This window comes from Penicilliopsis zonata, assembly GCF_001890105.1.
Source record: "Penicilliopsis zonata CBS 506.65 unplaced genomic scaffold ASPZOscaffold_1, whole genome shotgun sequence".
NCBI classification, from domain to species: Eukaryota; Fungi; Ascomycota; class Eurotiomycetes; order Eurotiales; family Aspergillaceae; genus Penicilliopsis; species Penicilliopsis zonata.
The window spans coordinates 3,479,888-3,492,447 of NW_019208911.1; the positions used below are offsets into that span (position 1 = coordinate 3,479,888).

The 12,560-nt window shown below is 51.7% G+C and overlaps 6 protein-coding genes across 6 annotated transcripts; 2 read left to right on the plus strand and 4 right to left on the minus strand.

Moving 5' to 3' along the window:
* Window positions 1-134: 134 nt before the first annotated feature.
* Window positions 135-2,081, minus strand: ASPZODRAFT_127952 (hypothetical protein). The gene is made up of 3 exons (XM_022721880.1): window positions 1,659-2,081; window positions 261-1,604; window positions 135-216 (listed from the first exon to the last, which is right to left on the minus strand). The coding sequence occupies exons 1-3, from the start codon at window positions 2,023-2,025 to the stop codon at window positions 143-145; spliced, it is 1,785 nt and encodes a 594-aa protein (XP_022586331.1). The 5' UTR covers window positions 2,026-2,081; the 3' UTR covers window positions 135-142.
* Window positions 2,082-2,396: 315 nt separating this feature from the next.
* ASPZODRAFT_22244 (hypothetical protein) lies at window positions 2,397-5,448 on the minus strand. Its single transcript, XM_022727881.1, has 11 exons — window positions 5,351-5,448; window positions 5,272-5,297; window positions 4,992-5,226; window positions 4,767-4,941; window positions 4,674-4,719; window positions 4,454-4,622; window positions 4,242-4,408; window positions 4,141-4,192; window positions 3,938-4,093; window positions 3,739-3,885; window positions 2,397-3,695 (listed from the first exon to the last, which is right to left on the minus strand). The coding sequence occupies exons 1-11, from the start codon at window positions 5,420-5,422 to the stop codon at window positions 2,739-2,741; spliced, it is 2,202 nt and encodes a 733-aa protein (XP_022586332.1). The 5' UTR covers window positions 5,423-5,448; the 3' UTR covers window positions 2,397-2,738.
* A 518-nt stretch (window positions 5,449-5,966) lies between these two features.
* On the plus strand, window positions 5,967-6,531 carry ASPZODRAFT_163597 (hypothetical protein). Its single transcript, XM_022726637.1, has 2 exons — window positions 5,967-6,028; window positions 6,071-6,531. Exons 1-2 carry the CDS (start codon window positions 6,004-6,006, stop codon window positions 6,427-6,429), a joined length of 384 nt encoding a protein of 127 aa, XP_022586333.1. The 5' UTR covers window positions 5,967-6,003; the 3' UTR covers window positions 6,430-6,531.
* Window positions 6,532-7,595, minus strand: ASPZODRAFT_138881 (hypothetical protein; the record flags this gene model as incomplete). Its single annotated transcript, XM_022724503.1, has 3 exons — window positions 6,532-7,096; window positions 7,179-7,333; window positions 7,581-7,595. 3 exons carry the CDS (start codon window positions 7,593-7,595, stop codon window positions 6,532-6,534), a joined length of 735 nt encoding a protein of 244 aa, XP_022586334.1.
* A 686-nt stretch (window positions 7,596-8,281) lies between these two features.
* Window positions 8,282-9,909, plus strand: ASPZODRAFT_469949 (hypothetical protein). The gene has a single exon (XM_022728385.1). It carries the CDS (start codon window positions 8,483-8,485, stop codon window positions 9,887-9,889), a length of 1,407 nt encoding a protein of 468 aa, XP_022586335.1. The 5' UTR covers window positions 8,282-8,482; the 3' UTR covers window positions 9,890-9,909.
* Window positions 9,909-11,624, minus strand: ASPZODRAFT_2108113 (hypothetical protein; the record flags this gene model as incomplete). The annotated part of the gene is made up of 5 exons (XM_022727714.1): window positions 9,909-10,570; window positions 10,618-10,844; window positions 10,891-11,036; window positions 11,087-11,411; window positions 11,456-11,624. The coding sequence occupies 5 exons, from the start codon at window positions 11,622-11,624 to the stop codon at window positions 9,929-9,931; spliced, it is 1,509 nt and encodes a 502-aa protein (XP_022586336.1). The 3' UTR covers window positions 9,909-9,928.
* Between the last annotated feature and the right edge of the window lie 936 nt (window positions 11,625-12,560).

Below are 12,560 nucleotides of genomic sequence, written 5' to 3' on the forward strand. Positions count from 1 at the left end.
AGAAATCTATTCCAGAGTAATCAACTTGACTAAGATGTCATCAAGCATGACTGTGAATTACACAATATAGGAAATATGAGAAAATGATATATATTAATATAAAATACTAATATATAAAATACTAATATAAATATACTACTTTCTAAGCATTCAGATTCAAAGGCGAGACACAGGAGAAGGAGTTCAACTCGGGGATTTCAAACGCAACAATCATGCCTACTAATTAGTTCTCGTTCTTTCAAAGTGTAGGATAGACTTACCATCAACAGCGGCGTACATTCCCAAGCCACACATGGCAAGAGAAGCCAAAAAGTACAAGACATGGCAGACATTGATGGCGACCTGGGCGGCTCCCCCGCTGCAGAAGCCACGCAGCAGACGGGAGAGTGTGGAAGAGGAATTGCGCCGGGTGACGCGGCCGGTGGCAGGATCGAAGCCCTCGCCCTGGTCGGGGCGGATGGCGTTGCGCTGGATATCGTAGCCGAGGGCGAAGAGCGGGGGAAAGGTATAGGTCAGGTTGAGGAGCATGGAGGCGGCAATGACGGAGACAAAACCGAGGTAGTCTGGGATGGCGGCGGCGATAACAAAGGCGATGATCCACCAGATGGGGACGAGGACGGCGTAGAGGATCTTGCCGGTGCGGGTGGTGAGGGGCGGAGCCTTGCAGAGATCGAGCAGGATGTTGTTGTAGAGGACCTTGATGCCGATGTTGCCGTAGAGGCCGCCGGCGATGAGGGCGGCGATGAGGGTGATCATGTTGCCGGTGGTCTGCCAGCCGTAGATGCTGACGCCCATGTAGCTGGGGTTGAAGCTGTACTGGCCCTGGTAGTAGTAGACGAAGCAGCCGTAGATGAGGTAGACGGCGTAGATGAAGAACTGGGCCCCCCACATGGCCTTGATGAAGTCGCGCGGGCGTTTCATCTCGGCGAGGAACTCGACAAACAGCTGCACGCCGGCGTAGGCCAGCACGGCGGAGAGCAGGCCGTTGATGGAGCCCACGAGCGAGTTGGGCGGCATGCCGGTGTAGTGGATGATGGGCGGCCAGCTGCCGTCGGCCAGCTGCGTGATGCTGGCCGGGTCGACGAGGGTGCCGGCGGAGCCCAGCGTGGCGATGGCGTAGTTGGGCGGCGAGTGCGCGATGACGCCCATGGTGATGAAGATGACCAGCAGGTTCAGCCAGACGGCGGCGTTGGCCACCCAGCCGTAGGCGCGCAGCGTGCGGATCTGGGTGATGAAGAAGCCCGCGACGGCGAAGATGACGGGGCACACGGCGTAGCACAGCTTGAAGCGCGACATCTGCGAGATGTTCTCGCCGTACTGGATGGTGACCTGCCCGGTGATGAGCAGCAGGCCCAGCGCCTGGCAGATGTTGGTGATGTAGCGCGCCGACGACCCCCAGGTGCGGAACGCCAGGTCGCCGTAGTTCTTGACGGGGAACTGGTAGCTGTCGGTGCCCAGGAAGACGCGCCACACCAGGTATCCCGAGTATCCGGCCATGAAGCCAAAGACGGTGTACAGCGCGATGCCGGGGCCCCAGCCCAGCGTGCCCATGGCGTATCCGGCGCCGTACGGGCCCAGAATATCGGTGGTGATGAGATAGAAGCCTTTTCCATCAGCACCGCATATAGACATACAGACATATAGATAGAGAAACTTACAAGCCCCCCAGGAAGCACTGCGAAAGGCACGCGAAGCATTCGCCCACTCCTCGTCCGAGATGTGCAGCCGGTTCTCGACATTGGCAAAGTCCTTCTCGGTCAGATGCGGATCCGCCACGTTCTGGTCGGCCGCATCGGCGTCGGCGTGCGTCTTGCGGCTGAACAGCTCGCGCCAGTTGAGCTGGGGGGACTCGTGGGCGAGCTCCTCCTCGCGTGTCTGGGCGGCGTAGTAGTGGTACTCCTCGAAGGCGATGCTGGCGTCGTGGGGGAGACGCGCCTGGGGCTTGATGTACGTGAAGGGCGGGCTCTGGGGGTCAGTCTCGTAGGCAGGAGGGGTCTGGCCCTCGGCTTGGGAGGATTTCTCCATGACAGCGATAAAGAGTGCGTTATCGGGGATCTTTATGGAGTACAGGGGAAAGAGAGAGAGAGAGGAAGAGAGAGGAGGAAAAGAAAGGAGGAGAGAGAAAGAAGGATCGCCGCGGAATAACATTGACCCCGCAGGATCCAATCAGGCAATGCGGGTTGCCACGGAAAGGCTTATCTGCGGGGGCTGACTCAGCCGTCAGATTTCTCTTTTATGAGTACGGAGGAAGTAGTTGAGGCATTAGATTAGGTGGGAGTTTGCAATGCAGTGGATTATCTATATTGAATAGAATTATATTATCTATATCTTTATTTAGTTCTTTATCTATGTAGATAACTAGTGAGCAGTCTATAAAGGTTACTGATAAGCTTCATGTGGATCCATAAGTCAAAAACTTGGCATTAAATCTAAATAGAGTTCATGAATCACTGCCTATCTAATGCATGAATATTTAGTATTAGGGTTAGGGTTGATCTCTGTACCACTATTAGGTAGTTACCTGATCCTAACCCTATGGCTTAGGTTTTGTGAGTAGCCATAACCCTAGGGTTTACCAAATAACCCTAAACCCTAAACCCAACCTAGGGTTAGAGTTTATAGGTAACCATTAACCCTAGGGTTAGTCAATACTCATAAACGACAACCCTAGGGTTTATCCATAAACCATAAACCCTAACAAAACCCTAGGGTTATATCCTTGCCAAAGCCAACCCTAGTCAAATATCCTTGACAAAGCCCACCTCCACCAACCGATCGACCGGCACATTCAACGCCTGTACTTTCCGCGCCGTGATGCCTCTCACCCATAAAAACACACTCAAAATCAGCCAGCGCAGGATCCCTGATCCCCGCCGGATCCGCAGCTGCTCCTTGCCCACGATATACACCACCTGCGCTGCGTACGCCCGCTCCAGGCTCTGCAGGGCGGCCGTCTCGCCGTTCTCGACCAGGAAGCGACGCAGGTTCTCTGCCACTTCCTGGCCGAGATTGGGGGTGATCACATCGTCGGTGTATCCGTAGCGTACGATGAACCGGAAACAATTCGGGAGAACGACCCGCTGCGAGTTGGAAGAAGTCGGGATGCTTGAAGCATCGGTGGGCAGAGATTCACTGGCGTAACATCTGACGATCTGGTACCGGTCCTCGAGCGGGATGGTGGGAACCTGCAACGGACGCAGATGGAAGAGGACAATGAATTCCGGCGCAGCAGTGAACTTGTTCAGGAAGTGGGCGAGCACAGGAGGCGCCACGGCAGGACTGCCTGGTTTGTCGAAGAAGATGCCCAGACCATGAGTTGAGATGATGGGTTTGGTGGGCTCTTTCTCGGCGCAAAGATGGAGCTGGTGATTCTCTCTGGATGCCGATAGTATCCCCGATAGAGGGAAATAATCCGCCGATTCAGCCCGCCATTGTTCCTCTTTGCCGTACCGCCAGAGAACAAAGAAGGCCGTGAGCACGCCGGCAATCATCAGCGTCACCCATGCGCCGTGGGGGATCTTGGTCATCGCCGCCGACAGGAACATCCCGTCCCATAACGCGAACACCACAAAGACCGGCATCACCAGGTACACGGGGAGTCGCCAGGCGAGCACCGCAACCAGCGTCACCATGCATGTTGTCAGGAAAGTCACCAGAATAACGCAGACGCCATATGCGTGGCCCAGATTGGTTGTCTATGTTGTTAGTACAGTATAGACAGAGACGAAGTAGACGTACATTGGTATAGACTGCCGTCACAACGACTGTCCCAATCATCAAAATCCAGTTGGCAAACGGAATGTAGACCTGTCCATAGTACTGTTTGGACATGTGGATGACCTTGATCTGGGGGAAATACGACAATTTCATAATTTGCGAGAGAAGCTGTCCATTAGCATGGATACATAGACAGAGATATGCTTAGGCAAATAGATACCTGAAAAGCACCGGTGATGACCGCTTGGCTGGCAACGATACAGGCGAGAATCGCCAGGATCAGACTCGGCCACAGCATGCCAGGGGGGACGGTCAAATAGAAGGGATTCGACCATGCGCTGGGAGTGTGGCTAATATACGCTGCTTGACCGATATACTATTAAATCAGTGTGTATCTGTGTAGCCGCTAGGGAATTATCGTACCCCAATGAGAAGACATGGATAGGCGAAACAACACCATGAGATTTGAATGGCCCTGGATAATCAGCATAATATACCGATAGATATAATACAAGGATAGATACCCCCTGCTGAACGCCCCCAGATCGGCAAATAAGGCTTCAACACCAGTAAAGGCGAGAAGAATCCCTCCCAGGGCCAACCATCCGTCGCGTCCGTTGCGCACCAGGAAGGCCCCAGCAAAATAGGGAGACACAGCCTTGAAGACGGAGGCGTCGTAATGAACGAGGTTCTAGACTGTTAGAACTATATCAACCATCATCACTGTAAAGCTTACATATATTCCAAAAGAAAGGTTGAAGATCAACCATAGAATCACAATCGGGGCAAAGAATACGGCCAACCGGCCTGTGCCAAAGGGCTGTAAGGCGTAGACCAGAACGATGATGGCGCAGGAGATGCCGATCACAGTTGAGCTGTCCACTGAAGGATTGACCACCGTAGCCCTAGAGAGTGAGTGGATATCTACAGTTAAAGATATAGATCTCTATACGTACCCCTGAATAGCCCCGAGGAGAGATTGTGCAGGAGTCAAAACACCATCTGGAAGATGAGTATACGAAGGAGACCAGAATGCAAGGGAGAAATACCAGCTAAAAGTAACGCCACGCCAAACACTCCAACCACCTTGAGGAACCACTGGGCCACAGAGCTGGTTTCAAGGAGAGCCCGGAAGGAGGAATTCGGCCGGTGCATTTCATCCGTTTGATATCGCTGCATCTGCACCATCCGTTCCTCGCGCATATCGCGTTGGAGGATTTTTGCCTATACCTCTTAGGATTGACATTACGATGAACAGATATGTTGATTCTCACGTATCGCGAGAGAAGAGAGTAGAGAGCAAAAGTCCCTCCCTCTCCCTCATCGTCCGCTAAAAGCACGATCAAGATGTATTTGATCGTGACCATGATGGTCAGACTCCAGATGATCAATGAGGTGGCGCCGAGCAGGTCATCGTGGCTGGGACTCTCGCTAAAGGTGGACGAGAAGACATAGAGAGGGCTGGTTCCGATGTCGCCGTAGATGACGCCGATGGATTCATAGGCGAGGCTATTCTATCAGTATATATATAGATATTATGTATTGAAGACTTACATCAAGGTTTGCCATTTCCCAAAAGACTGTTGATCAGATTATCATCATCATCATCATCATCATCACTATATTGTCATACCTGCTTCTTCCTCACGTCTCGTTCCTCCGGGACATCTTTCTCGATGGAATCAGAGCACACAGACATATCCATGGCTATAAACAACAGGAGTGATTGGTTCAAATAAAGGCAATCTCTTTGATAGTACAGTTGTGACATTTTTATACTGTTATCCCTGCATTATGAGGGAATTACCCGCCAAACACCTGCCAGGAGCTTATCAAATCCCTCAAACAAGTCAATAAGACGTAGAATAAGATTACTACAGGTAATAGATAATTGTTCCATTATAAATATAATCTCATTTAGTATGATTTATCTGGTGTGTATTAGGGCTCAAATGGTGGTGTTCTGTGGAGTAGTATGGAGTAGTATGGAGTAGTATGGAGTAGTATGGAGTAGTGTCTGTCTTAAGGACTGATGTCAGAAGCACAGTGTATGTCATGGATATATAAATGACAACACATTAAATAGATGGATATTTCCATCCAATAGCCAGTTGAAATGGTGAGCAACTGGTGAATCCTTGTTTTGTGCATCCTGTTTGTCGATCATCGGATGATGTCATGTAAGCATATCCAACTTAAATACAGACAACCGAATTCTCCACATCCACATCGTATCTATACCTCTATATCTATACCTCTATATCTATATCTATAATTAACTATATAATGTCTACTTGCTCCGCATTTGACTGTAAGTATCCAGTGTATCTTCTACTACCACCGCTAATTAAAGGCCCCGATGAATGCATCATCTGCCTCGACGACCTGGGCCCCGATTCATCTTTCCGACAGTTACCCTGCGGCCATCAGTTCCACATGCCCTGCATAGACACCTGGATGGGGATTTTGACAAAGTGTCCGCTGTGCGCTCAAGTTTTCCCAGCCAGTCAACCCGATCCAGCGATTCAACATACTCAATTTGTTCATATTCAACCGGTTCATCAGATCCCACCTATTCGACCGCTTCGATCTATCCGGCCAATGCACCCTATTCAGCCTGTCCAGCCTGGTCAGTCTACAATGCCGAGGAGAAGTAGTGAGGAAAGGAAGCTTCTTGCGTTGAAGAAGTGGTGTACGCAGCTATTGCGATGACCGCTGGATGACCGCTGCGATTATGATTGTAAAATGTCGATTTCTATCTGTCCATACAATATACCCTATAGCAATAATCCTTCATGGATTGTACAACACCATCTACTGAACTTCATATATCTCCCCTCCCCCCTTCATGGGAGGCATGTATGCCGGTAATTCAGACGGTGGAGGTGGTGGCTCAGACGGTTCCGTAGGCGGAACAAGCCCATCTTTCAGGGCTGTTCTTCGCCTCCGTAACAAGAACCAGACGAGCCCGATAACGATGGCAGCAGCACCCACGCCGACACCCACGCCGATTCCGATCTTGGTCGTATTGGACATTGCAGACGTAGAGAGAGAAGCAGAAGTGAAGGTAGGAGCGGAGGTAGAGGGGGAGGTGGAAGTTGCTGTCTCTCCTGTACCGGTCAATAAAGCCGTCGATGCAGTCGTAGCAGTGGCAGTGGCAGTGGCAGTGGCAGCAGTTGTTGTCGCATCTCGTACGTAGAAATAAGGACTCCACGCCTGCCATCCGAACAAGGCGATTCCATCTGCCCCCCGCAGCACCGACGCGTTGAACAGTCCGATCTGATACTGCGGATCGGTGGTGTTGAAGTCGGCCGGGATGGCCCAGCTGTACAGCTCCAGCGTGCAGTTGGCCGTCTCGTTGACGACGAGTCGGTAGAGACTGCTGGTGGTAGTGAAGTGGCATCAACATATTTGCTATGGTTTTAATCACTTTTGTTAGTAAAAATATGTTGATGCTTTACCTTAGAGAAATGACTTTTGGGTAATTTAAATAGTAAGTAAGTTTAGATGATAATAGCTCATTAGGATATATTCTTATATTAAATCCTGCATCAATTTCTTGACTGTTATCATATAGATTCTTGCGTAAATTCTTGATTAATTTCTCAGAGAAGAGCTGTTGTCTGGAGTGTTGCTAGTAATATAAATACTGTATATAAATAGTATAATTCTAAAGTATAGCTCTCCTTATATTTAACTATATTATAAGTAGAGAACAATAAGTCTAGAATGTCTACTAATAGAATGGCATATGCAATAAAGTATTTAATCAAAGTAAGCTTTTATCAATAAAGGAAAGGTTATATATTATTAATATAGATAAATACTAATGAAATGATGCTAAAGAGCATCTATCCTTCTACTTTATGATATTCCATATTTATAAGACAGGAATTCAAGCACCTTTCATAGGCGCCTCTATATACAAAGTAATTGTATACTGATTATACAAAGTATTACTATATCCTTTAATACATATATACAGTTACTCTGCAACAGCCTACAATGAACAGCGAACTCCCTTACAAAGCCCAAGCAGGTCCAGGGGCCCGAGGGGTGTCATACCCCCTGGCAATGGATCAATTTCTCATCTAGAGAAGTATCTAAATATACAGAGTACGTTCTAACTCCCCTTGGAGATTACTCGGCTGTGATTCAATAATAGTAACAGATGGATTTTTAGGAGCTATTCCACCATCACACAGAGGCTTGAATATACCCTTGTCTGATCATGCTAGTGATCTAATAATATAACAAATATATTTCTCACTATTCCTATGGAAGGCCTGGGTATGGGTTAGGTTCGTCGGACCACTGCGGAACGGGTGAATGGCAGGGTGTGACCCAGTCCACGAACTTTTAACCGGCGCGTATGCAGAGTATCAGCTATTATCTAACTAGTAGAGTAGCTAGGGACTATTCTGTACCTATATATGGAGTATATATCAAAAGTACCTCCCACACTTTCTCCTGCAGAAATGTGAATGCCATGCAGGCTGCCGCCGAGTCTTAGCTTAAGATATGACCAATCACGCTGCAGTTTGCCTCACTAGTCCCTGGAATCTGCAGATTAAATGGGCCCACCTCGACCAATCACAGCCGTGATCACACGGGCCCGATGCTACGTCTCCTTTTGCGACGACGATTATCCTGATTATTTTTATCAAGGCATCCCCAGGGATTGGCATTGATGGTCTCTTCGTAACCCTCGTTCATCATCACAGTTTGTACCATTCAGAGGATCATCTTTCGCAGTCCTGATGCCATGAGCCGCCAGATGCGCCGCGGCGTCATTTTCCTCGCGCTGGGCGTGATCACCCTCTCGCTCTGGGTCTGGTCGCATCACCCAAGCGAGAGAGAGCCGTCTAGTGTCTCGCCAGCTGGCCATGGCGTGTTCTGGACGGAATTCTACCGGCTGGTGGTTTCGTCAGCGCCGGACTGCGAACCCCCAACGCGCATCGCCAACGCAGAATCCGAGGGCTTCGACCCGAAAAACACCCGGCCAGCACCCAACCTGCTGCAGATGACGGACGCCGACGTGCACACAATGCACGAGGCGCATTCCCGCTTCGTGGAGCGCATCCGCTCCTCCCCGCCCCCGCTGCAATACACGCCCTCGACGCGCGGCCTGGTGTCGACGGCGGGGGGTCCGTATCTGCCGGTGCTGGTGATCTCGCTGCGGATGCTGCGCCGGACGGGCTCGCAGCTGCCCATGGAGGTGTTTCTGGCCGACTGGGCCGAGTACGACGGATACACATGCTCGGTGGTGCTGCCGGCGCTCAACGCGCGCTGCGTGGTGCTGTCGGACATTCTGGACGCGGTGCCGGGGAGTGGCGCGCAGGTGGAGAAATACCAGTACAAGCTGCTGGCCATGCTGTTCTCCTCCTTTGAGGAGATCCTGTTCCTCGACGCCGACGCGTTCCCGCTGTCCGCCCCGGAGGCCGTGTTTACCAGCGAGCCCTTTCTGTCGCGCGGGCTGATCACCTGGCCGGATTTCTGGGGGTCGACGGTGTCGCCCCTGTTCTACGAGATTGTGGCGATGGAGGTGCCGGCGCCCAACGTGCGCCAGACCACCGAGTCCGGCGAGGTGTTTGTCTCGAAACGCACCCATCTGCGCACCCTGCTGCTTGCCGCATACTACAATTTCTGGGGGCCCCGGTACTACTATCCGCTGCTGTCGCAGGGGGCGGCGGGCGAGGGCGACAAGGAGACCTTCCTCGCGGCGGCGATGGTCCTGAACGAGCCCTTTTACCAGGTCAGCGAACCGTTGCGCGCCCTGGGCCGCAGCGAGAACAACGAGTTTATGGGTTCGACGATGGTGCAGTTCGATCCGATCCAGGACTTTTGGTTAACCGAACGCGGCGTGTGGAGGGTCCGTGGCGATCCAACCCAGTCGCCGCCGCGCCCGTTCTTCATCCATGCCAACTTCCCCAAATTCAACCCGGCCACCATCCTCGCCGGGTTTGGGCCGGCGATCCAGCACGATGGCTCGTACACGCGGGCGTGGCAGGCCCCCGAGGAGGTCATCGAGGCGTTTGGGCCGGGCCTGGAGCGCCAGTTCTGGGCCGAGATCCGCTGGACGGCGTGTGCTCTCGAGGGCAAGACGCCTTCCTGGGAGGGCAAAGAGGGGATCTGCAGTCTAGTAGATGATTATGTAGGTAGTGTTTTTTGACAGCATAATAGAATATTGACATAATAGACATGGAGAGTATTATAAGAGATGAGAATCCCCCCCCTCGACCGGATTGTCCGCCTCAAAGCGCCGGATGAGACGGGCATGTCGCTGGCTGCGGGGAGTAAACACGGCCGGATAGACTTGCGGGTGCGAGATGGCCCCCGGGGTGAAGTGCGGGGAGAACGAGTCTGCGCCCGGGGCAGGCTTGATGTCAAACACGGCGAGGGTGTGCGCGACCATGAGAAAGATGGACGTCTCCGCAATGAGTCGGCCAGGACACACTCGCCGACCGAAGCCGAAGATCACGTCTGCGGGGTCGGGTGCGGGGTTGCCGCCCGGCAGGAACCGCTCCGGGACGAACTGCCGCGGGCGGGGATACACCGCGGGGTCGTTGTTGAACGCCCACACGTTCGCGATCAGGATGGCGTCCGCGGGGATGAGATGGGAGTTGACAACGTGTGCGGTCTCGGCGCGGTGGGGGATCCCCAGCGGGACGATGCTGTGCCAGCGGAGAGTCTCCTTGATGAGCGCGTGCAGGTAGGGCAGTCTTGCCCGGTCCGAGACACTGGGGAGCGTCGGTTCATGGTTGAATGCTTTGTCGATCTCGGCCTGCGCTTTGCGTTGCACGTCGGGGAACAGCATCATGGCCAGGAAGAAGGCTTCCAGCACGCTCACCGTCTGATACTTAGTCAAAGCCTTATTACCTAGAGGAGAGATTGACGTACTGTGTCCGATCCCCCGCCGTATATCCCCTCCGCAGACCATTTCACCACCTCTTCCTCCTCGCCCTGTCGCAGCAGCGTCGACACGAACGAGATGCGCTCCTGGCCCTGGCTCATCTGCGACTTGGTGAAGGTGAAGGGGAGCGTCGCCAGCCGGGTCACGGCGTCGCGGTACCGCCGGGCCACGCGGTGGAAGCTCCCTCCTGGCATCCAGGGGGGGATATATTTCACTAGCAGAAGTGAATAGCTGACCAGATCAAGGAAGAGGACACGTACAGGCTGGAAGAATATCGACAAGCCATTTCGGGGCGACCGCGTCGGAGAATTCGCTGATGGTTTGTCTGGCCAGATGGACTAATGGGTCACCTTCCTGTTCACTGTGATATCCATATACAATCTTCAGGACCACTGCTCCGGCGGCACTAGAATAGTAAGTACGGAGTATACTGAGTAAATAGTGCTGAGTACGTACGTCCGGTTATGTTCGATGAATTTCTCCGGGGAATTCAAGACACGCACGAGAAACTGACGAGTCTCGGATTGCAGGAGGGAATGGAATCTGGCGGCGGACTCTCGGGTGCCAATCCCACGCGTGATGGCACGCCGGTATGTGCGCAGGAGCGGCGAGTAGTCGATGTTCAAGATGACCCTATCCCAGCCACACAGTTCATTCGCAAAGGTGAACCGCGGTCGCGACGAGGTGGTGGCCGAGTTCTTTTCCAGGATTTGAAAGGCCAGCGCGCGGTCGTTGATGATGATCAGCGTCTTTCCCAGCACTGTGACGGAGCTGAGGGGGCCTGTAGGTGTTAGATAGGTGAGGATAGGTGAGGATAGAGGCTACCGTATAAATCTTTATGTTTGAGCCAGTGTTGCCATTCCTGCTCGCCTGGCGGGGGAAGATCAAACAGATTGCCGAGCAAAGGGATCCCTTTTGGTCCTGGCGGGAGATTCCGAGGACGCAGGAGGATGAGGGCTACGAGGAGGATGAGGAGCAAAATGAGATAGGCCATTTTGAGTGGTGATGCAGATGGAATGTTGGAATAAGCAATAGATATTCATTTGTTTGCCTGCAGTGTAACATCACCTGACTGTGTAATATAGGTACATAGACATGGATATAGGCTTATAGACATGGACTATGTAGAGCCAGTTAGTAGACAGGTAGCTATCTAATAATATTAAGATAGACTAAAAATGTATCCTGCTAAAGTATGTAGAATTGGTCTGGTATTAAGATCTCACTCTATATAGAAATATCAATTTCCGCCCAGGTATCTACTAACCATAGTGATGAGGTATATATACTAATTCCTAGGCGATCCTAGATATCTAGATTAGTATGAATAATCATGTAGGGCCGGTCCAGAGTGGCTGCCAATACCTGAGTATCTACTGCCAGATAAGTGTTATTATAGGGGCTATGGTCAGCAGGTTTAATAGAGCTCTATAATATCTTCATTAAATAATAATCATAGTGAGGGGGGCTATACATGCTGACTATAATCTTATGTAACCATCATAAATTAATATTCTCCGACCGCGGACCGACAACGGATTATCACGTCATGCCAAGCTCGCTTAGCAGTGCGGGGCTTGCAGAAACTTATCTGATCCGTCAGGATTGCGTACGCGTATTACATACCGAACAGTGGATTACTCTGTATCTGATAAGATTCTATTCAGTTCTAACGCTCCGCTAGTATCCTGTCTGCTCCGCACACCCACGCCTGGATTCCCTCGGTAAAGTTGGTCCCCCTGAAGAGCAGTGGATCCCAGCGCGTCTCGAGCTCTGCGACGGCGAGGTCGCAGTCGGCGACCATCTCGAACGCCAGAGGCCTGCCGGCCGGGCATGTCGTTGACAATGTTTATTGATTCATTATGATAATCATAATCAATAGATGATAGATGATAGATGGTAGATAGAATGTACCAGCCGGTCTACCGTA

Coding starts and splice junctions, on each gene's coding strand:
- ASPZODRAFT_127952 (XM_022721880.1), bottom strand. CDS start 2,025: ATGGAGAAATCCTCCCAAGCCGAGGGCCAGACCCCTCCTGCCTACGAG. Junction 1,605..1,658: donor CAGTGCTTCCTGGGGGGCTT/GTAAGTTTCTCT, acceptor CTGATGGAAAAG/GCTTCTATCTCATCACCACC. Junction 217..260: donor AATGTACGCCGCTGTTGATG/GTAAGTCTATCC, acceptor ACTAATTAGTAG/GCATGATTGTTGCGTTTGAA.
- ASPZODRAFT_22244 (XM_022727881.1), bottom strand. CDS start 5,422: ATGGATATGTCTGTGTGCTCTGATTCCATCGAGAAAGATGTCCCGGAG. Junction 4,942..4,991: donor ACTCTCTTCTCTCGCGATAC/GTGAGAATCAAC, acceptor TAAGAGGTATAG/GCAAAAATCCTCCAACGCGA. Junction 3,696..3,738: donor TGACGGCAGTCTATACCAAT/GTACGTCTACTT, acceptor CTAACAACATAG/ACAACCAATCTGGGCCACGC.
- ASPZODRAFT_163597 (XM_022726637.1), top strand. CDS start 6,004: ATGTCTACTTGCTCCGCATTTGACT. Junction 6,029..6,070: donor TACTTGCTCCGCATTTGACT/GTAAGTATCCAG, acceptor CGCTAATTAAAG/GCCCCGATGAATGCATCATC.
- ASPZODRAFT_469949 (XM_022728385.1), top strand. CDS start 8,483: ATGAGCCGCCAGATGCGCCGCGGCGTCATTTTCCTCGCGCTGGGCGTG.